The sequence below is a fragment of the Stigmatopora nigra genome, chromosome 9 (assembly GCF_051989575.1).
Source record: "Stigmatopora nigra isolate UIUO_SnigA chromosome 9, RoL_Snig_1.1, whole genome shotgun sequence".
NCBI classification, from domain to species: Eukaryota; Metazoa; Chordata; class Actinopteri; order Syngnathiformes; family Syngnathidae; genus Stigmatopora; species Stigmatopora nigra.
Window position 1 is genome coordinate 12,494,519 of NC_135516.1, and position 23,614 is coordinate 12,518,132.

Below are 23,614 nucleotides of genomic sequence, written 5' to 3' on the forward strand. Positions count from 1 at the left end.
AAAGAAAACAATAATGGTAAAAAAAATGAGTTGATCCGAAGAATAAGAGCAACCCGATCTTTGCCACGATGTACTCGTAGTATAAATAGAACCAAAGGATCGTCACCCGCGCGTCCGGCTAATTTTAGGGATTTTGCCTAGCATCCCCGACAAAAAGGGGAACCGGGTGACTGGTCACATGACTGGCTCTGATATTCCTTTCATGGAAATCCTTTTTTTTTTAAATATTTATATTATTATGGCTCGGTGGTCAAGTGGTTTGTTTGTCAGTACCGCAGTTCTGTGGTCGAGGGTTCGATTCCGGGTGGTTCCTCATTGAAGGGAGATTAAATGTTCTTTCCGGTGTCGGGTGGATTTTTTGCGGGTGCTCCGGTTTGCTCCTACATTCCAAAAACATCCATGCTAGGCTAATTATATGCTAAATAGTCTCTAGCTATGTCCGATTGGTGGTTTATCGCATTGTGTCTTCTGATTGGCTGCCTACTAATTCAGGTTTCTGGTGCTTTTAGTTACCTTGTATAGGCTCCAGCACCCCCGGTTTACTTTACGTTCATGGACACCAAAGAAAGGAAACAAGGTGAAAATGTTATCATCCCTTTAATTTTCTCTTTATGGAGCTAACATGATGCTGTGAATGAGTGCATCTCCATTGAAGGCCACTAGAGGGCGTGCTCGCGTTCACTTTATAGAATTCAACCCAAAGTGCCCCAAACATTATTCAAACATCACAAACACACACACACGTTTTATTTTACTGACATTCCCACGTCATATAGGGTCTTAATCTGGGATTAAAAAAACTACAGATGTTAATGTCAATCATTATGACACGCCCCATTTGAACATTATTCATGTCATAAAGAGCAAAAGTGACTACCAAAAGTTTCATACTGTTTAAAAAAAAAGAAAGACAACTGCAAAAGTAACATTTTGAGGTCTTTGTGAAGTCATTTCCTGCATATTAGTCTATTTTTTATTATTTTTGCTGCAATTGAATTATTAGTACCATTTTTTTTGGAACTATTTTCCTTATCAATGATCTTTTATTATATTTTTAGCAATTAAATATTTTGTCACAGAATATCTTAAAACATTTTTTGCAACTGAATTTATTTGTCTATTTTTAATGAATTTTTGTGACATTTTTTTACTGCAGCGCTCTCCTTCCTGATGGAAATAACTTCCCTTAAATTTCTGTTCTACTTCCTGTAACAGGGTTTTCCACTTCCTGTGAATATCATCTGACCCGCCATCTTTTCCTCCCACCCACGATGGTCCACTTCCTGTCATTTCGCTCCAATGGCGACGTCCTTCCAGCTATTTTTTTTCTTTAATCACAATGTTCAACTCGTAATTTTTTTCTCTACTTCCTGTCACGAGTGGCTACTTCCTGTCATTTTCCCGCTCAGATAGTCCATTTCCCGCCATCCATTTAATTGCCATAATCTTCTTCCAATTCAGCCCTCCTGGCGCCGTCAACCTGATCCTTGGGCGCCTCCTTTTTGGTCTCCACGGCGACCTGGGTATAAGCGGGCTCGGACGTCGGGCGTGGCGACGGCTGAACGACATCCTCGACCTCAACCTCGCCCTCGGCGACCTCCTGACCTTCGGCCACGGCTCGTTCCTTCTTGATCTTGATCCTGAAGGTCTCCTTGGTAGGCGCCTTTTTGGCGATGTTCTCCTTCAGGCGCTCGCCGCTCTGCTTGAGGCGCTCGCCCGCTTGATGGACCTTCTCGCGGCGCTCGGGCGGCATGACCTTCTCGCCCAGGTGGTGGAACTTAGTACCCAGGTTATCTTTGGTCTTGCTCATGTTTTCCTTAGAGAAAGTAGCCTTCAGGGTCTCCGTGCTCTTGGCCACGGACTTTTTGAAGCGAGCCGCCCGCGAAGGGTCGGCCTCCTCCACGCTCAGGTACTCCTCGTCCGAGGAGAGGTCGGCGGGGACGTCGTAGGAGTCGGGTTCCACGTCCAGGGCCTCCAGGCCCGCCTTGGGGCTCTTAGTGACGGCTACTGACGGAACCTCGGCGTCGCCCTGTGGATTTCAACCAGACATTGTTAAGGTGACCAATGCTAACAATCGTGCTAGCTTAGCACAATTTGAAAAGGGTGCTAATCTAAGTCAATGAATGATGGTAAACATCCAATCCGTTTGGACTGGGAGGAGCTAATTGGCCCCTCCCAATGCAAATGGAACTCCTGATTTTATAAAAAATCAAAAAAGGACATTGAATTTTAATAAACAATGTAAGATTATTACATTATTAGTAGTAGGAAATAGTTCACTTCAAATGAATGAATGTCACACATTGCCAAACGCCCACTTTAAATGGATTGGACATCTTCTAGTGATACTTGTTTATATAGTTTTAATATAGTTTTTAAGAGCTAAATGATGGGACGCCTGTCATCGTCAATGGCTCAGAAAAAGGTCAACTGCCCTGTGCTCTGTCAGTAGCGAAGCAGGTGGTCGGAGGGCTCAGTGGCGGCAGGGGGCGGAGCTAATACTGTCTCAGAATAGGACCAGCTGTCAAAGAGCAGCTGTTGGCTAAGCTCCGGTTGCGCTAGCGGCTAGCAATTTCATAAGTGCACAAATGAATGTTTTAAACGCATCACAGGTGACTCCGCCTACCGCCACACACACCTGGTTTCGATAATAAGAGGGGAAAAAAACTAGAATCTGGCAACCACTTAGGTTGTTGTTGTTTTTGTTCATGTGGACACTAGTTTGGAAATCCCCTTACTTCGCCATACTCTATATTTTAAAATATATATATTACAATATCAAATAAAACAGCATAATAAAAGTTTGTTTCTGGTGGGTGTGGCAGTGGGCGGAGTCTTGATGTATGTATTTCGATGAAGGTGTTGAGATATTTCCTCACTAGTCGCCATTGCCATTTACACAGTTGCCACTTACTAGTTTTGGCTTGTTTAGATTAGCTTGTTGCTAATCTCATTTTTGATCCTCTGCCACGAGCAGCCATTTTTACTTGGACCTTTCTCCCTTTTTAAATAAAGTGAGGAATTTGAAATGAGGAAGAATATTGGGATGAAAAATGGGCGTGGCATAGCTTGTTGCTAATCTCATTTTTGATCCTCTGCCACGAGCAGCCATTTTTACTTTAACCCTTCTCCCTTTTTAAATAAAGTGAGGAATTTTAAATGAGGACGCATATTGGGAGGGAAATGGGCGTGGCTATGAGCGAGATGTTAATGGAAAGTGAAGTATGGAAGAGGAAGAAGTGCAAGTCACCTGGTAAATGACGACCCTGAACTTATTCCTGGTGAGCAGCTCATCCTGGGTGCTTTCCACCCTCTTGACGCGACCATTCTGCTTCTCCACGCGGACTCGGACGTCCTTAACGTTGGCGCTGACTTTCCGGGTCTTCTGCAGAACCTTGTCCAAGCAGCTGCTGGTGTCGGCGTGTTCTTTAGCCAACTTCAGCACGTCATCCCGAATGCTCCCGATGTTGTTCTCCAGGTCCAACTGCCGTTCTTCCATACGCTGCTGGCCCGACTGCACGTTGTCGATGATCCCGGCCACGCGCTCCAGCAAGGAGAGGATGCTCAGGGCGCTAATGGGCTTCCCGTCTTCGTCCTCCATCCCGGCGATCTCTAGCTTCTCCGTCACGGCGTATTTGTGCTGTTCCATCTCCAGAATTGGGGAAGAAGCAAATGTTCTGGCTTTGGCTTGGGAGAAGGTCTCGGTTAGAAGATGGCTATGGCACTCCTGTTAAGATTCTTGGCTTTGATTAAAAAAAAATGGACTATAAAGTTCTGATTGTCTTCAAGGAAGAAGGTTTAGGGTCTCCAGGTTCCTCAGAATGCTCAGACTCCAAGTCCACAAGTTCCGTGAATGCTGTGGTTCGAGCCCAGTGACCCGCCGGGAACGACTGGTCGCAGGAGAGAGCGGCAACCACGCCCAAGCCCTCAATAAAAAAGGGAACGGACGCCTTCTCTGTCGGAAGCATCCAGCAATGAGGCCGGCCACTAAAAATAAAGCCCTGGTAATAAGACACCCCGAGAATTTTAGGAGCGCCGATTCTAACGTCCCTAGTCTTGTTGGGTTCGAGGATTTCTAAATTCTCGCTCTTTTCTTTCTCCAAGAGGTTAGAAAATGTCAATATTGACTGATATTAACAACAACAATTTGTCTCAAAGAGCCAAAGACACGTCTATTACACAAAGACCCCCCAAAGTGTCCGAAGATGGATGGACTAGTTATTCTGGGAAGACTTGCGATCTCTTTGACTTGTAGGGAATGTGACTGGTCATGCGTCACCAATGATGACTTGCACGCTACCTGTGAGGATAGAAAATTACTCATTTAGTTTTGGGAACAACTCTATAATCCGCATATTAGCTCCAAAATCCAAAGTCAGTTAGTAAACGTGAAATACTCGTTGGACAACTGCAGGCATGTACTTATTTATTATTAGTCTAAATTTACTGTGCTAATCCAGGCCACCCCTAAGGATTTCAAAATGTATCTGATGACCCTTCCTCTCATTCTGCAGATTGATAGAGGTGTCAAACTCAAGGCTTGTGGGCCAGATCTGGACCGAGGTGTTATTTTTGGGGCAACCAAAAGTTAGCCAGGTCATTACTATATATCGTCTGGAAAAAGTGGTTAGGGAGAATGAGGAGTCCAAGTCACCCAATTTTGTGGATCTGTTGATACCGAGTCATGATTTGATACCTTGGAAATTTATTAAGGAGGGAAAATTGCACATAAAATCTTGATAATTATACTTTAAAGGCACAAAAATAGTAGTATGATAGTAATAATAGGGGTGATCCCACATTGCGGTTTTTCAATTATTGCAGCCATGTCTATTCTATATTACCCGCGATACTCGAGGGATTACTGTATTTTGAAATGCATTCTGACTTTTAGGGGGCATGTTATGAACCAGCTATATACTACTCACTTAGTTCAAAATATGGGTTTGTAATATTTCTGCATTGGACACTAAATGTGAATCCTGATTTTTAAAAAAAACATAAACGAAAGTGTTTTTGGACCAGCTTTATTTTTGCAGGAGCCATAGTCCGCTGCAGGCTCCAGCTTTCCAAGCCGAATCCTCGTGTCTCCTTCGTGCATTTCCGTACATTTCCGGACATCTCCGTCAAGCCGATTGTTGCCGCTCGCCTGGCCATTCGGAGGGAGAGATGGTGATTGACAATAATGGCGGCGGCATTATTGTGACTTGACTCCAGCTGGGGGGATTGGTAGAGGAGAAGAGAAGATTGAAGAATAATTTCCGGGCCGACAAGCACAACGGCTTAAGGTGAATATCCTGCGGACAAATTGAAAACAACGAGTATAACCGCAAAGACTTGGCTTTGGGAAGGAGACGTTTGTGGTTGCTAGTTTCACGTTAGCTTAGCTTGCTAAGTTTAAGAGCTTCGCATTCTTGAGGCGACCGGGGTCAACGCGGCCAGCAAACAATGTCGCCGCTACGCTGGCTTTTCGCCTAATTCCTCTCCCAGTTTCTAGGGGCCCGACGAATGCGGTGGTTGTTTGGCAAGGAAGACTCGACCTCCTTGAGCAGCTAGCACGGCTAGCTTCGTGGGGCTTGAGGCTTGTGTTCATTTCAAAAAAACTGCCCGCCGCCCGCTTTAGTCGCCAGCTGTAGCTCGCTAAACTCAACAAGACTCCTCGGGGCTTCCAATCCCCCCATTCTTCGTTTCGTAAATGACCACCGGCAGGAACAACCGAGCCATGATGGAAGGCGTCGGGGCAAGAGTGGTCCGTGGACCGGACTGGAAATGGGGTAAGCAGGACGGTGGAGAGGGACATGTCGGCACCGTCAGGAGTTTTGAAAGTCCCGAGGAGGTGGTCGTCGTCTGGGATAACGGAACCGCCGCAAACTACCGTTGCTCCGGAGCCTACGACGTGAGGATATTAGACAGTGCTCCAACAGGTAACTCATTCTTTCGGCTACAAGTACATATTTGATACTTCATTGAGGGTTCAATACATGGATAATTCGAACCGGTGTTTGTTTTGTTTACTGGGCCTTGACTGAGGAAGGCCCTCGAAAGACTGGCACACAAAGATAAACTCAATGGAATGTTACTATTATCATTGGATACTTGAGGAAAACATAACAAGTCACAATTATCTATTCAAGATACAGTGGAGACAATGTAGTCGAATTGTAAAGGTTTGCTGTCTTGAAGTTTTCATTAAATGCACAATTGTAACAGTGCTAACTAACACTGTGAATCTTTAAGCTAGTTTGACCTGTTGTCAAAAGGTAAAATAATTCGAGGCATTTGTCTATTATACAGTAATATACAGATAAGAAGTGGAATTCAGTCGATTTGGGTGTCCACTTGTATTCATTTCTATGACTCTTCATACCTTCTAATGACTACTATTTGGCACTCCAAATTTAAGTAGTTCTCCTTGAGAACATCATGTTTAAGGCCTTGCCTAATGTATACTAGCACATATTTAAGGTTTAACCTGGTTTTATTATAATTTTCCAAAGTTTTTTCTTCCTAAAATGCTGGCAAACTAGTAGATTCTCAAAAATAACTGCCAAAGACTAGCCATTATTATTGGAATGCTGGTCTAGTGAGTCAATTCTTTCCGACTTTTCTCCTCTCTTTACGGTTTTGTGAAAACTATTATCTGTAATATACCCTCGTGCGGCGAGTCGCACCCACTTGCCCAGTTAACTTAGCAACACTCCTTCCCTCGCAGGCATCAAACACGACGGAACAATGTGTGACACCTGCCGGCAGCAGCCCATCATTGGCATTCGCTGGAAATGTGCTGAATGCACCAATTACGACCTCTGCACAACCTGTTACCATGGTGACAAACATCACTTGAGACATCGCTTCTACAGGATCACCACTCCGGGTAGTGAGAGGTTAGTTAAGATGACTGTTTTAAAAAAAAAAGGCCCCCAAAAAAAAAAAAAAAAACATAACTGACCCAGGTTTAGTTAAGTGAATTTATTTAGCATTTTTAATGTAGACTGTACTGGCCTATATCAAATATGTCCCCAAGTCTGACTTGACGTAAAGTCGGATTTTAAGCCTATCCTTCTCTTTTTATTTTGTTTATATATGGTATGTGATATTTCAAACCTATTTGATTGCGGCCTTCCTCAAAGGCAGATACATTCTGTGTGCTCTCAACCCCCCCAGTTGCCAGGCAACAAACTCTCCTCACTTAAATCTTTTTGGACATAATATTTAGCTGCTGATGCCCATATACGGCTCAATTGCCATAGTGGAACGTGCAGTGATAACATATTTGCTTGAAAATATCTCAAAGATGGTGTTTACAATTGGAAATACTGTATTTTCTCACTGTATTCGTCGCTTTAAAAATGACTGAATCGAGTGTACGGCTTATATGCGCACAAATTAGACTTCACATTTATGAAACGCCATAACGAAATACAATGTGGCTGGTATAATCATTTATTTTAAAATAGTCTTTCTTAATTCATAGAAATATTAGTCTGTTATCCACATGCAAGTCAGAGAGAATATACCCAGTCCACCATGCTGTCTAGCCAATGGCGAGTACAGCTTCTGTTACCATGGCAACCAAGAAGAAAGCAACAACTGCGGGATCAGATTTGTACTTGAGAGTACAGCATGGTCAGGAAAATAGTCATAAAAACATTACTCGCATTTGAAAAGGTAGCTGCGTGTACATTTGGCATATGGACACCTCACATCAGTTTCTGACTGTTTTTTTTAATACTATATCATGTGAGCTTCCTAACAAAGAGCCTAACAGAAGGCAGCCTTTTCAAGCGAGTACAACTTCATATCCCCCTAGAGACTGCACACAATGGCTTCGGAGGTCGACCCCCTCCTAGCCCCACCGATCACACGAGTCTGTCACCAAGGTGGCGGAGGGGTGTTGTTGCACCACTTTAGATTCTTTCAGTCCATTCTGGAGAGGGAGTGGTTCACAGTTGTGAAGCGTGACTGTCCAGCTGCCAGACGGAGTGACCGTTATATTTTCCTCATTTACTGCAAAGGATTTTAAAAAATACAAAAATCTAGAAATCAACAACAGCCAAGTATTGTTTGTTTGTGGTTGACAGGCAATATGAACTTACTATTTTTAACCTTTTTTTTTAGGTGACTCATTGACTGCGTTTGACAGTCCTAGGTGTCCAATCCATTTTGAATGGGAATAATTGGTTAAAAAACATATACATATATACACTATGTGGACATTACATTTTGGGTCTTGTAGGCCATGCTAATTGTGGATATTGTCGCCTTCATGACCCAAATTATGGTATTCGTACTGGGAAATATATTACATTATGAGAAGTGGTCCAATATCTCCTTTTATGAAAAAAAAGCTGCATATACTGTAAAAAATATAATGATGCTTGCTACATTAATTGACATAGGCCATTTATCTGCATAGTACACTGTACAGTAGTTTACAACTTGTGACGTCAAAATTTATGACACATTTTTAACACATAGTGACTCAATGGGCTGATTTTTTTTTTTTTTAATGGTTTTTCTCAGAGTGCTTCTGGAGTCCAGGCGCAAGTCAAAGAAAATTACAGCACGAGGGATCTTCACTGGCGGCAGGGTTGTGCGAGGTGTCGACTGGCAGTGGGAAGACCAGGATGGCGGAAATGGAAGGCGAGGGAAGGTAACCCCAAAGGCCAAGATCACTACTCCAAAACGCACAGAAAATAAAAGATGTATTCATATTTTGTGATAGGCTAAAAAAACATGGAGTATTTTGTATTGCTCTTAGAAAACAATTAGTATATAATATCTATAAACAAAGCTATCCACCATTAAAGTGTTATTAGCAAAAGCAAATTTAATTAAGAATAAATCACCGTATTTTCTCGCATATTATTAAAATCGTTGAATTTAAAATTTCCCTCGTATAAGACGCCCCCTGATTCACAATTTTCACCTCCATATTCATGGTTTTAGTACAAATGTGTTACTTTGAGGGGAAAATCTTAAGAAAAATCATCAAACATGGTATTTCTGATATATATAAAACGTATTATCAAGTCATTCCGTTAACAGATGTTTTATATGTCGTCAGGTAAGCTACGCTACACACTCATAAGGACTCTGTTCTATTCTATGGCATATTTTAAGAGCCTCATTCAGGAATTTTATTGTTCCTCTTGCTGTGTTATTTAATAACATTTTTCATCGCCTATTTTATGATGCCGGCAGCAGTTAGCGCACTCCAGTAACCTCTCCACAAACAAAATCATCATCACATGTCCTGCTGCTTACTGAGATGCCCAGTTAGTAGAGCCAAAGATTTAACTAGACCCATTAATCAATTACTACCTCTGAGGAGTTGGAAATAAATCGGCTTGCACATTTACTTGTAGCCCGTTTTAATCAATAAATGAAAAGAGTAGTAAATAGGCACTTCTTAGGCCCAAAGTAAGATTTGCTATTTGTTGGTTATTTTCTGTTTTGCAGTAAGTAAACAACTGGTATTGGATTAATTAATTCCTTATGATATTGACCCAAATAATGTGCTTATGATTCATACGGTGTCTCCGAAATAGCACGTGCGATGATTTTTCTTAAGATTTTACCCTTCAAAGTAACAAATTTGTACCCACTATTAAAACCACGAATATGCAGGTGAAAATTGTGAATCAGGGGCGACTTATATGTGAGAAATAGTAATATTCAACCATTTTAAGGCAATTTTAAAGGGGCAGCTTATATGGGGGCGGCTTATATGCAAGTTAATACGGTAGTTTGGTATGAACTGGTAGTCAACTACAGAGTATTTTGCATTTTTTAAGGCTATCTGTGTTGTTGAGCATGGAAAAATGTTGTTAAAATGAGATTGAATCTAAACTTCTCTCAAAAAGGTGACTGAGATTCAGGACTGGAGTGCAGCCAGCCCTCATAGCGCTGCCTACGTCTTGTGGGACAATGGAGCCAAGAACCTTTACCGTGTTGGTTTCGAGGGAATGGTGAGTTAGCACACACACACACATGGTGTCTTTCATTAGCTGTCAGGTGGCTTTTGTCTTTGGCCACATGGTGGAGTAGTATTTCCCGAACCCCCCTCCTCCGAAGGCTTTGTAACAGACACGCCGGTCTCGACCACCATTGTATGTCCAAGCAGCTGGAAATGGAAGAAATCTACATGATAAAAACATAGTGCTTTTATGGCGGCTTACTGAACATTAAAAGGAGCTCATCATGCGTTGTGCTAAACACGCGTCTATTATCAAAAGCACATGTCTTTTTATTGGGGGTATTTGTGTAGTTTTTTGGGGGGGTTGAATAACTTATTTAGTTATTCTAATACAGTCAAACCACTAACATTGAACGCAATTTATTCCTATAGGAAACACGAGTAGAATCATTCCCTAATGCCACACAATTTCCATTCCTTTTGTTATGATACCCACTATAAGATATTGTTATGATAGGAACACTTTGTTTTTCCCTGAACTCTGTCACACATCTACATTGTCACTATGCAGTTTTTTTTGTCTTCACTTTCCGCCATATTGCTGATATTTCTCATCTAAACTGCATTATCTCGCAGCAGCTTCTCTTTTTATTATTTATGCTTGTGCTCTTCTGGTGCTGGATGTCCCAAGACAACTAACTTACTGAGCATCTCCTTCTCGTCTCTTGCAGTCCGACCTGAAATGTGTCCAGGACGCTAAAGGCGGTTCCTTTTACAGAGATCACTGCCCTGTGTTGGGTAAGTAAGCTAGCTAGCATATATCACCACTAGGTGGTAGTGCCACCTTATTACTGGCCTTCAATACAGTTAGCTGATGTTGGGAAATGAATATATTTATTTTTTGAACAATAATTACAGTTTTTTTTTAATATAAGCCTTCCATGTAATTAAAAAAATGACATAAAACTATGAATATGGAGGTGAAAATTGCGAATAGCGGGAAGGCTTATACTCGAGTAATTGTAAAATAATGCAATTTTAAGGGTGTGGCGCATCTGTGAGAAAATATGGTGCTTTTCCTTTTATAAATCATGTTCACTCTATCGTTTGTATTGATGATTAGTCTGCAGAAAGAAAAAAAATCCATATTTTCTATACTACAGGTGAGCAGAACGGTAACAGGAACCCCGGCGGTCTTCAAATCGGAGACCTGGTCAACATCGACTTGGATCTGGAAATCGTCCAGTCGCTGCAGCACGGCCACGGCGGCTGGACCGACGGCATGTTTGAGACACTGACTACCACGGGAACTGTGTGCGGTATCGATGAAGACCATGACATTGTGGTGCAATATCCTAGTGGGAACAGGTCTGTTTAATTACTTCAGCAATTTGTACCAAACGGCCATGTGGATGAACAAAGTCTATTTTTCTGTCCACAGGTGGACGTTCAATCCGGCCGTGTTGACAAAAGCCAATGTGGTGCGCAGCGGGGACGTGGCTGCCGGGGCAGAAGGAGGCACTTCTCAGTTCTTGGTGGGCGATTTGGTTCAAATTTGCTACGACATTGACCGCATAAAGCTGCTCCAGAAAGGCCATGGGGAGTGGGCCGAAGCCATGCTTCCTGTAAGTCTTTGCGCTTAAGCAATTGGGTGCAACATCAAATTTTACCTTTTTAAAACACACGCTTTTATCACCCTAAAGGACTGTCATGTTCATGCCCGTCATTTTTACTTTTTCTACTATATTTTCTGGATTATGCGCCATATTTGTCACTAAAAAAATGATGACCGGATAAAAAGTCTGGCTTATATGGGCACAAATTCGACTTGAAATGCTCAAAACTGCAAGGCGACAAAAACAAAACCCAATTACGCAAGACAAGGCAGCCGATACGGACATTTATTTCAAAGTAGACAAAAACATGAACAGATAAAAAACGAAACAATTTTTTTTTTAAATTTTACCATTTTACGAGAAGGCTTATATGCAAAAAAAATGTAATTTGCTGTTATTCTTGGACAAATCCCCCAAAAATTTGCCAGCTGTACTCTATCAATGAAATCATTCTTAGGGACAATTTTTTTGTAGCAGGCCTCATTTAATTTTGCACCAAATGTTGCCTGTTGGCATGCACATTTTTTTGTCACCGCCTCCAGGCTAGAGTGTTCAATTTAAAGTTTGGAGAACACCCAAAAACAATCAGTCCCTTGTCACCTCAGATGGGAAGATGGGAAGAATTCCAAAGCCATTTCAAATTCACTCTTCCGTAATATGTCTCCTCTTAACTTTTCCTAGTAGAAAGCTGTCGGATAACAAATCGGTGTCCTCGGCGGCAATTCACGCCGCATGAGTGTCACAAACGTCAGCCTCCTGTCAGGCTTTTGCGCAATGCCCTTTAAACAAAGACGCCGTCTTCCCTTCTCCCGACCATGGAGATCGAAGAATTGCCTTGTCGGTATTTTACTTGTCATTCGCTGGCATTTCTTGGTGTTATCACCATTTTTTTTTTGCGTTCCCCTGGTTATTGCTCGGCCACGTAATTAGCGTTATACGGTGCACAAAAGTCTTTTTTTGACTTTTTCAAAGTCTCCTAAAGTCAAAAATGTCCATACATGATATAAATTGAATATTCCCTGCCAACATTGTTAGGTAACTTTTCAAATTAATGACCTGGCGGCAAATTACAACAACTAATAAGTGTACGTTAGTGCAAAAATAAAGGCAGCTAATTGACATTGCTGTTTATTTTTTACGATCATTGGGTTTCTTTAATAATCAACAGAGTCCTTTATCATGAAGTGTCACTTTCGGATTTAAGCTAATTGCAATTAATTTACTCCAAGATGCCACCTGTCTCTGCTTAATGAGCTCAAGCGATCCAATTATTGACGAACAGCACACACGAAGCTTGACGAACTCTAAAGCGTCCTTTCTAATCTGGATTGAGATATTCTTTTTTTTTCCATTGGTTTATTCCATTGGGGAAAAAATGAAATGCTGACTTGATAGCGTAATAAAGTTTTATTGTGTTATCTGTCAAGCTATGTCTCATTTTTTTACACCTGACGTTATTTTTACCATTTTCTTCTCTTACTCTCCATTTGTCTATAGTATACATGGGCAAACTACGGCCCGCGGGCCACATACGGCCCATTAGGCTTTTTAATCTGGTGCGCCGACGTTATCCAAATGTTTTTTTTTTCCTCCAAGATGGCGCTGTCATGCGGAAGCCAATGGCAGTAGCTTTGTCCACTCTTATTTGTTTTTTATGTTTTACAGCCCCTCTATCTTTTTTTAAATGAGATTTTAATATTTCTTAATACTTTACTTGACTTTATACTTTTGACTTTAACGTTGAGTATGTTAATACTTTAGTCCGTTTTTTCTGTTTATGTCATATGTACTCTTAACGGATGCACTTTTTTATTTGTATCGTATCTTGTGCTGACCCCGCCCATCTGTCACATTTTTAAAGTCAATGTGGCCCCCGGGCCCAAAAGTTTGCCCACCTCTGGTGTATATTCATGCAATATATTGATATCAAGACAGCAATTTTAATAAGTTTTGCCACCGTATTCTTCAACAGACCCTGGGGAAGGTGGGCCGCGTACAACAAATCTATTCCGACAGCGACCTGAAGGTGGAAGTGTGCGGGACGTCGTGGACTTACAATCCCGCCGCCGTCACCAAGATCGCTCCCTCGGGGTCGGCCGTTAGCAACGCTTCCGGAGGTACTTGCCGACTTTGACGCACTGCCACGTTTTCGGGATGCTTACCCATTTTTTGTCCAATTTAGAGCGGCTTTCCCAACTTCTGAAGAAACTGTTTGAGACGCAGGAATCTGGTGACATCAACGAGGAGTTGGTCAAGGCGGCGGCCAATGGAGACCTGGCTAAAGTGGAAGACATTTTGAAGAGACCTGATGTTGATGTAAGTGGCATCGTGTAACCACCGGGGGCGCATATGGTAAACAGTAAACTGCTGCTTTGTATATTAATACAATATTACAGCATTATCCTTTTCTCTGTGAAAATCTAAGGCGGACATATTTGTAGTTCTGAGACAACTGAATCTCGCATTTGTCTATTTTTACAATATAAAAAAAGAAAATAATAATAATAATTATAAAATAGATTACATTTTTTTTAAATGACTTTCTCCAAAATATGATTTAATTGTTATTTTTATCTCGGCCTGTGGAAAAGTTTTACTGCCCCCTGTTCAACCATGCAATCATTTGCAGGCTTTTGAATTTTTAAACGTATTTTCAACCGGGCGCCAACTATTTGCGGATTTTCCCTATTCGACGGTCTCGGTCTCGCGAGGAGGCGTCCATTGTATTAACCGTATGCCTCTCTTATTATTACGGCTCTGACGCTGCAGTTTTTTGCGGAGTCTGCTAGCGAACGCGTTGCGCTTTTTTATCATGGCCTCTCTCTAAGGAGAGAGCGAGCGGAGATCCTCCTCCCACTTCTGCGTCCTTCTCAATCTGAGGAGCATTACCGCAGGGCCCGAGGAGACACGAAGCGCATCAATGTGCAATGCAGCACAACCTGATTTGTGGACACGCACACGCATGTGTGTGTGTGTGTGTGTGTGTGTGTGTGTGTGTGTGTGTGTGTGTGTGTGTGTGTGTGTGTGTATATCCTTTCCTGCCTTACTCAGCCTTTGCAACCATCCCATAATGGACACACAAAACAATAAACTAGCTACACTTAATGTAGTGGATACAGAAGAATTCTGTTTATGGGTAATAGTTAGTTTGGTAAATGTTTTTTTTTTTTTACCAATTTGGTTTATCTCTCCATAATAGGAATTTATTATATCTCTGTTGTAAGTCCCTTATTTCTTTTTTTATGTATCACAACTAAAAGTGTCCTGACAGAGCCTGTTTTCAGTGCATTAATGTTTAAGCTGATGTTGCTATTTTGTTAAATGAAAAGGGATTGCAATTTTCTTCAAATTGTACTTAATTCTTAAATTCGCTGTTCTAGCGTTCTAAAAAAAATCCGACACTCAATAAATAATGTTGCTATATATATTTTTCTATTCTTTAGGAATTGATTTGATTAGTCTGCTTGTCAGCAAGGGTACTGCTACACTTTTATTTCTGCAGCTAGTGTATTTTCTGTACTATAAGGTGCAACTAAAAGACTTACATTCTCTTAAAAACTGGAATTGCGCCTTAAGTGTGGATGAATATTGGTTAAACATTGTATGAAATTCCCTTTATAATCCGGTGAGCTTTATATTGTGGAAAATACGGTAATTCAAGGCTTCCAAAATTGAACATGGAAAAAATTGTTTTTGTTTTTCAGGTGAACGGGCAGTGTGCTGGACACACGGCAATGCAAGCAGCCAGTCAGAACGGCCACGTGGACGTTCTCAAACTGCTACTCAAACACAATGTTGATCTCGAGGCAGAGGTTAGCATGAATTTTTTTTAATCTACTCGAGACGCATCACCTCATACAGCTGCAATTTGACAATATCTAGGACAAAGATGGAGATCGGGCGGTGCACCACGCGGCCTTCGGCGACGAAGGCTCGGTCATCGAGGTCCTGCAACGGGGCGGGGCCGACCTGAACGCCAGAAACAAGCGTAGGCAGACGCCGCTGCACATTGCTGTCAATAAGGGACACTTGCAAGTGGTCAAAACCTTGCTGGACTTTGGATGCCACCCCAGCCTTCAGGTATCAGTCCGCAATATTTGTTTACTGGACTTTTGCCATCTGGTCTTTGGGGAAAAAGTTAATTTTCATTTGGCAACCCAGGACTCTGAGGGCGACACCCCTTTACATGACGCCATTAGTAAGAAGCGAGACGACATGCTTTCTGTGCTGTTGGAGGCGGGCGCTGATGTCACCATCACCAACAACAATGGCTTCAATGCCTTGCACCATGCTGCTCTGCGAGGGAACCCCAGGTAAGAGCTGCTAGTTTTTAATCTATACCAGGGGTGGGCAAAATTTTGGGCTTGTGGGCTACTACATTGACTTTACACATGTGACAGATGGGCGGGGTCAACACAAGATAGGATACATATAAAAAAGTGCATCCGTTAACAGTACATATGAAACAGAAACAGAAAAAAAGGACTAAAGTATTAACATACTCGTCACTCATCATTAAAGTCAAAAGTATAAAGTACAAAGTAAAATAAAGTAAAAAGGAATGTATTTAGAAATATTAAAATGCAATTTAAAAAAAAGTAAAGGGGCTGTAAAACACGCAAAAACGAATAAGAGTGGACAAAGCTACTGCTACTGGTTTCCATGTGACAGCGCCATCTTAAAAAAAAAAAAAAACATTATTTGGACAACATCTGCGGGCCGGATTAAAAAGCCTAATGGGCCAAATGTGGCCCGTGGGCCATAGTTTGCCCATTTCTGCTCTATACCAAGCTATTCAATGTGCATTTTGTAGAAAAAATTAAGGATTATACTGTATGTCAAAACATGCAATTATTTTGAAAGGTAAGTAGCGTACCTATTATTTTTGAAAGGCATTTATTTCAAGTGGTGTAGACTGGTGTGTTAGTTAAAAGCAAAACATGAGTCATTGTTGATCTGCACTGTAGACGCCACATTTATTCGTAATGGCTCCTATGGCGTATACGTGTCCCGACAACTTGGACTCGGTGTACTTTTCAAGCGGCCTGTCTAAAAGTGTTTTGATGAGGTGCTGATAAATCGTACGATATGCCCCTCGCCTTCTCTGGAAAGCAATCCGGTGGCGACGGCGGCGCACATACCTCAGAGCCTTAAAAAAGCGCATTTATTTAAAGAAGGTCGAACGAAGGCTGACCGTGGTACACTTGGAATTGCTTTCTTACATAAAGCGTGAAGAGTTTGGGTTGGTTTATGTTTGTACAGCATAATTCAGATTGTAAAGGAGGGCAAGATTGAGAGTGTGTGAGTGTGTGTGTGTTGGACTTGGAAATGAAAAATGTTCAAGTGCAGCAAAAACTGTGTAAGGCTTCCTTGGTGTTTGTTTGTTTGTTGTTCACTGGCTTTAATACACTTTCTGTCCTCTGCTCACCTCTCCGACAAGAAGATTTACGTCCCCTTCTATAGTTAGTCCATTTACTTTTATTTTACGCTTCAGTTCCTTCAATATCTTTGAACCGGGCCAGCTTCAAGTCCGTAAGACCCCTAAAAATTTCTCGCCCCCAAGCTGTAGTAGTCCAACTACTCACCTGTCATGTTTTTTAGTGGTAAAGAAGAAAATGGTGGTATTTGTGGATTAAACTATATAATCAATCCTTCTTCCTTATGGGGAAAGCCTTTAAAATAGTTTTGTAACTATTTTTATTCAGTATTTTCCGCCTGTGTTGCAACATTGACTTTGTATTTTGCATTTATTATCTGCTAAATATATCAAATGTTTTAAAAAAAAAATCAATTAAAGTTGTCAGTGGTTTGATAGGAAAGTGATGGGGGCGGATTATTACTTGCTTATACATTATCCAATTCTCCATACTTTGTAATTTTCCTTTGGGGGAAAATATAAATTTGAAATAATTAGTTGCCCAGTCAAACTGTAGATCATAAAAAGCTTTATTAGCAGTGCAGACAATTGTAGTCACAGTTTAGCGTCATTAACAGTCATAAAAGTGGAAGACATGTTCATCGCTAATGATTGTTTCAATCATTGGCTACCATTGACGGAGATAACGTCCACTTTTTTTTCGTTGTTATAGCGACACCTAGTGGATTGTAAACATTAACTGATTTCAATCTTTAGTCTCTTGTGTAGGTTAAATATAAACAATGACACATACTGTAACATAGCACAGTTTTAGACAGCTTTTTGATTGCAATTTTGTTCCGTCTACCAAGCCACGCTTGAAGATGATTGGCCGAGAGGTCCAGGGAGTTCACCTATGTTAATTGTTATTGAGTTCCAGATACGTACGAACTGGACAGAGAAGGTCATTTGGCTAATTTAGCACTCTTTTTGAAGGGAATTTACTACACAGTCACCTCTAGAGCCAGCCCTTGTTGATGCACTCTTTGAAGGGAATTACACATTCACCTCTAGAGCCAGCACTGTGTTGTAATGTTGGATTTTTTTTGCACCAAAAACTCTGACTTAGTATTTATATATAGTAAAAAAACACAATCGTAAAAACATGGGAAAAAACAATGATTAGGCAATACATTGGAAACCAAACATGGCATTTTGGTACCTTTTTACTGTGTCACATGATAACGCAATATATTGATAGATAGGTGATATCGCCCATCTACTTGGGCCATATTTTTTATAGCTGCCAGTAAGTGTAAAATACTGCATGGCGTATTCATCGAAGCAATGTGTTTTTGGACAGCGAACCCAGTGTGTTTACTAGTGTCTCAGCCTGGCTCATCTCTGTGTCTTTCCCATAGGGGTGCTGGAAGCCAGTACCTGCTCAAACTGTAAACAGTTCACAGATTAATAGCCCATGACTCATAAATGTTCAGGGTGGGGGGGTTTTGGCGGTTAGCAAGCATCGCACTGGTCGCTCTGTGTAGTTCGAACGCATCACTTCTCTGTCATGTTTATTCTTGCAGTAAAACATAAGTCGTTTCTTTTGATATGGCGACGCATATACAGTTGTTCCAACCACATATGGAAATTAGTGTCATCCCTGTAGGGGTGCTAACGGCTAATGTCATGTGGAGGAATTCATGGACGGTGATTGGATTTGTTAACTTTACCTTAGTATATTTGGGATTTTTTCGTATAACAAGTTTTGGACAGGATTTTTTAAGCATGTTTTTTGAATTTTAAATTGTGTTTGCGCCATATAACAACTTTTGAGAAGGATTTTTTAAGGTTTTTGGTTAAAAAAAAAACGGTTTTACTCTGTGTTCCAGTTTTGTCTTTGTTGGGAAAGTCGATTTGAAACGCAGTATTTGCCGTTACTTGTTTCCATTTAGATAGTCAAATAATATCATTGTCAATAGCAGGGAAAGAGTTAGCTAATGGATCTGGTTGTATCTGGCTTTGTTTGTTCTCGGACTTAGCATAACTGCTAGCATTTCTTCGTTTTTAGACGTTTTTGTGGGTCTGCCTAGCCTGTTTTACATTGTCGTCGCCCCCCGACTGAGTCCCACTAACCACCTGCTCTGCACTCGGTCACCTCATCGCCCGTTAACGCCCGACGACGGTCATTTGAGGAGTCGTCCGTCCGTCCGCACAACACCGGCGTGCTCTGGAAATAGCCCACCCGGCACGTCTGCTCTTGCTATTTTAAAACCGGCCATTGACGGCGTGCTGGGAATAGAAAAAAAAACAGGGACTAGGGCAACAAGTTTGAAGCGGTGTCTTTATTGATCTTTTAGAATGAGCATTCAGCGCGGAACACGGCAATCACAAAGAGCTGGCTCGTTTGAAGAGTAACACCCCCAGTCGTCCCTGCAGTCATCAAAGCATAGCTACAGCTGGTTGAAGGGGACCAAATCCATTCAAGAGGTGATTTGGTTCCATTTTACCAGCTTTAGCAAAGCATTGTGGGATATCTTTCTCTCTTCAAACCTTCAGCTGGATGTCTTAGTCAATTCTGCTTTCTCTTAAGATGGCCTTCACATATGTACAGTTTTATCATTGCGGCTTTTTGCTAGTTACCCTCAATATGTGGAATTTTGGTCGATTTTTTGCAGGCTTCACCATTACATAAAAAAAGAATGAGTTCAAAATAAGCACCTGAGTTAAAGATTTAGAATCTATAGAAACAGGTTTGACTTAATAAAATACCCCCAAATTATTATCTTTTTTAATGATTCAGTTTTTAAGGTTTTCTCTTAAACATATTGGAATTTATATTATTATTTACTCACATTTTTTACATATTAGGGAGAGTTTACATTTTAGTAACTGTTTTGTTTTAAATTATAATAAGAATAGAAACATGTCCTATATATGCATGTGTATATAAATATATTTATGTATGTATGTGTATATATGTGTGTATATGTATATATATTTGTATGTGTATATATATTATATTTATATATGTATATATATATACACACATGCATATATATATATATATACACACATACATATATATACATATATATACACATACATATATAAACACATATATATCCACACATTTTTTTAGATTCTCGCAATTCTGTGTTAAGCATCCTAAATAGTTTAAGTAACCATTTTGTAAAGATTGGCATTTGTTCCTAATGTCAAGGATGCGATAGCTAAAACGTACGTAACGCGTCGCGCATAGACAAAATGGAGGTCGGCCTCACTTCTATTTTGTTACGTCCACGTGCAGATTCATTCCGACGGTGACATAGCGTCGGACGACCGGGCCGCCCACCTCGGCTGAAGGCCCATAACGGGGTTTGGGTTGGGGGGGGGGGGGGGGGGGGGGGGGGGGGGGGTGTTAGCGGGGTAGGGTGGGGGGGGCCGACAGGCGTACTGAGCATTTGATAATGTCAGCATCTGCTGCGTGTGTCACTCAGACAGCGGGTCGTTGTTGGCGAAGGCCTCGGACAAAAGCAAATGTTTAGAAAAGTGCTAACTTGGCTCTTATTTGGCGTCATTTACTATTCTTTGCTATATTTAAGAAATCATTGAATTTTGAGGAAAAAAAATATCACATTGACTTCTATTGACAATGAATGAAGGGTCACTCCCAGTTTATATGGATAGTTTTTCTTAGTCCTTGGATTTAGTTTATTTTGCAATTGTTTTTAAATGTCACCTTTATTTAAGCAAATCTCACTACTTAAAGCGTACTATTTTTAAGATCAAGTCATTTCATCCCCCGAAAAGCAACAAAAACTTGACTCAAGTCCCTTTTTAAATAGCTTAAAAATAAAAAATGTACTCAAGTTATACCAAATTTCATCAAGGTAAAATCTCCTTTTTAAAAACTAGCATTTCCATTTTTAAAGCTCACACCTGATTGGACATTATTAATTTGTCAGAATGATCCTCAGGAAACATTGCACGTCACATTTTTAGCTTTTAATACCATTGCAATATCTGAAATGGGAGCAGTCTAATTACCCCCCTGCTATACAATTTCTGTGTCCATATTGGGCTTTGTTCAAATCCGTCCACAGTTCCCAAACAGCTGACGGGACAGAGTTGACCCTGCATTGTCCCCCCCACCCCCTCTTTTGATTTTTTTCTAGCGCTCTAATCTAACTGCCACGCGACTTGACAAAAGCATTTGGCAACCTTGCAAACAGAAACAATGAACGTTTAAAAAAAAGGGGGTTACAGGATTTAGCCAGGTCCCCTTTTTTTTAGGCCTATAGTAGACCAACCTCTACTAAAAACACACAAAAAAACATGGCGGCCATACCATACGAGCATGACATTATGCCCCCTCAGCAACTCTTATTCCAGAATAGACCCCCCCCCCCCCCCACACGTTATTCCACCTTGTATGGGATAAGATTAGCATATTAGCCGCTAACAAAAAAAAACATTTTTCCCAACATCTCCAAATAGCATCCCAGTACTTTTAACATCATCCCTCGCCATTGTCCGACGCTCTTTTTTTATTGGCCGACTCAGCCCGTTTTGACCAAACGGCCAGCTCCCCCACGGCGCCGAGTACTGCAGTGAGGCTGCCCAGAGACAGTATAGCGAACGCACCAGCCTTTACATCGCACTCTCCTCCTCCTCCTTCTCCTCCTCCTCCTCTTCCTCACGAGACGACGCATTTCTTCTTTAGAGCGACGACTCGCACCTGGCTCAGAATACATACTTCTTTACATTCCATAGCTATCACATGTTCATATGGGTACATAAAGAAGTATGTGCACTGAACAGGTTTACACACTCCAGATAGGAAATCCTCTATTTCTTTTTTCCTGCTTCTCACCTTTTCGGACCCGGAGAAGTTACAAGCGGAACGCTTTTTTTCTTCCTCCTCCTCCTCCTCCTCCTCCGCCACCGCGTTCCCTCCCCAAGTATGGTAGTCTGGCGCCGTAAGGTGACTTTGAGCGTAAATTCACTTCCACCACGCTCCAGGCTTTCCTCCGGTTGCCATGTAAGGCTGAATGAGAAGCCCCCTCCCTCCCCTCTCGACACCCCCCCCCCCCACCCCCCAGCACATATCTCTGGTCATCCATACCATAGTGGGCCATCCCGGTGACCTCCAAATGAGTACCTCCTATTGGTCCAGCAGTCCAAAAAAATGAAAAAAAGACCAAAAAATGGAGGGTCAATAACAAAACAAAGTCCTTCCGATGAAAGTGCTTTCCTCCCCGCACTGCCGCAAGGTTCCTCCGGGTGCGCCTGGTCTTATAGGACGGCCTCCGCCGCGTCCACGGTGCTGGGTTTCAATGACCATACTTAACGTTTTCACTTCCGCACCTCCCACTTTTTTTCTGGCCCAACGCCCCCACCCACTCATCGCTTCTCTGGTTTCAGCTGCGGCGCCCCCAGCGGCTTCGCCGCCTTTGCTGATGTTTGAAAACAATTCCAATTGGAACAGGAAGCTATTGTAGACGGATTTGGGCTTTAGGAGCAACGGGGGCAGGCCATAGGTCACATGAAGGTGCTAATGCCCGCTCAGCACTTACGGATTGGTGGCTCCGCCCACTTTACCACTTTTTCCCACTTATTTTAACGTAGATCCAGTCCACCTGTCTCGTCCTTTGCGTACAGAAATGGCGATGAATTGATTTAAATGAGATAAATGCCAATGGATATTTACTTTCTTGCAAAACGTAGGGCGGGAAAGAGAACGAATAATTGGGTGGATGTGGGAAAGACACTGATTTTTTTTTGATTTTTTTTGTTGTTGTTTCCAATGCTCTCGTAATTATGGTCTAGCGAGGTATGTAAATTTTTAATTTGGCAGAAATTGTGTGTGAAAAACTTCATGAAATGACGCAAGGCCAACAAAGTGTTTTAAAATAAGAATTCAAATATTTTTGAGGCTAGTGTCAGAATTTAAACTTCTCAAAATAATAATTGAATTAATTGTTGACTGTTTTTTTAGTTCAGGATATGTGTGTGTCAGAATTTAAACTTTACACTCTGTCCTTATGTGGAACTCCCATTTTTGGGGATATTTCCAGGTTAAGAAAAAAAACGACGTCGTTTTTAAATGCGCCTTTAACAAACAACGGCCTGTTTATGGGCCAATCGTCCGTTTCTCCATGGGAGGGGCGGCGCCGATCTTTAGATCAATAACTATTTGCACCATGGTGAGAAATGATCAGTAGGCCTCTAATGAATATTTGCCTGGGACCAACACATTCCACAAGTTGACACTAATCTCACTGGAAGGTTTGAACGCTCCACCATGACAAAAAAAAAAAACTAGCGCACCTTCTAAATAAACAGCATAATTTTACGTAAATTAACCTTGTTCTTGTTAGCTCCCCCAGCTTTCCTCCCCCCAATGTCCTCCCTCTGCTTTCTCTGACCATCAACTAGCTTAGCGGCGTTTAGCGACGAAGCAGGTGACACATATCCGCCCCGTCATCCATCCTCAACCCCACCACATGTGCGTTAGTACACTTTTTACAGCGTGGTGTCAACCCTCCTCTCTAAATCCCCGCCCAGTTCGCAACTCCTGATACGCGTATTCACCCCCCCCCCCGACTTACCGTGGTGACCTCCCCTGCCTTTTACGGGTAAAAAAAGTAGTAACATTTGGGCGGAGGGTTAAAAAAAATGTTCAAAAAAATGTAAAAAAAAGGAGTTAAAAAGTCCAAG

The 23,614-nt window shown here is 41.6% G+C and overlaps 2 protein-coding genes across 2 annotated transcripts in view; one reads left to right on the plus strand and one right to left on the minus strand.

Annotated features, from left to right (window-relative positions):
* Positions 1 to 578: 578 nt before the first annotated feature.
* cavin4a (caveolae associated protein 4a) lies at positions 579 to 3,927 on the minus strand. The gene is made up of 2 exons (XM_077724793.1): positions 3,251 to 3,927; positions 579 to 2,029 (listed from the first exon to the last, which is right to left on the minus strand). Exons 1-2 carry the CDS (start codon positions 3,647 to 3,649, stop codon positions 1,433 to 1,435), a joined length of 996 nt encoding a protein of 331 aa, XP_077580919.1. The 5' UTR covers positions 3,650 to 3,927; the 3' UTR covers positions 579 to 1,432.
* A 1,131-nt stretch (positions 3,928 to 5,058) lies between these two features.
* Positions 5,059 to 23,614, plus strand: part of mib1 (MIB E3 ubiquitin protein ligase 1) — a 36,180-nt gene continuing 17,624 nt past the window's right edge. Inside the window, exons 1-12 of the mRNA XM_077724269.1 lie at positions 5,059 to 5,924; positions 6,713 to 6,884; positions 8,524 to 8,653; positions 9,867 to 9,971; positions 10,651 to 10,717; positions 11,083 to 11,287; positions 11,361 to 11,544; positions 13,508 to 13,652; positions 13,718 to 13,851; positions 15,240 to 15,347; positions 15,418 to 15,615; positions 15,697 to 15,848. Coding sequence (XP_077580395.1) covers positions 5,696 to 5,924; positions 6,713 to 6,884; positions 8,524 to 8,653; positions 9,867 to 9,971; positions 10,651 to 10,717; positions 11,083 to 11,287; positions 11,361 to 11,544; positions 13,508 to 13,652; positions 13,718 to 13,851; positions 15,240 to 15,347; positions 15,418 to 15,615; positions 15,697 to 15,848 — 1,829 coding nt within the window. The 5' untranslated portion in view covers positions 5,059 to 5,695. The remainder of the gene's footprint in view (positions 5,925 to 6,712; positions 6,885 to 8,523; positions 8,654 to 9,866; positions 9,972 to 10,650; positions 10,718 to 11,082; positions 11,288 to 11,360; positions 11,545 to 13,507; positions 13,653 to 13,717; positions 13,852 to 15,239; positions 15,348 to 15,417; positions 15,616 to 15,696; positions 15,849 to 23,614) is intronic.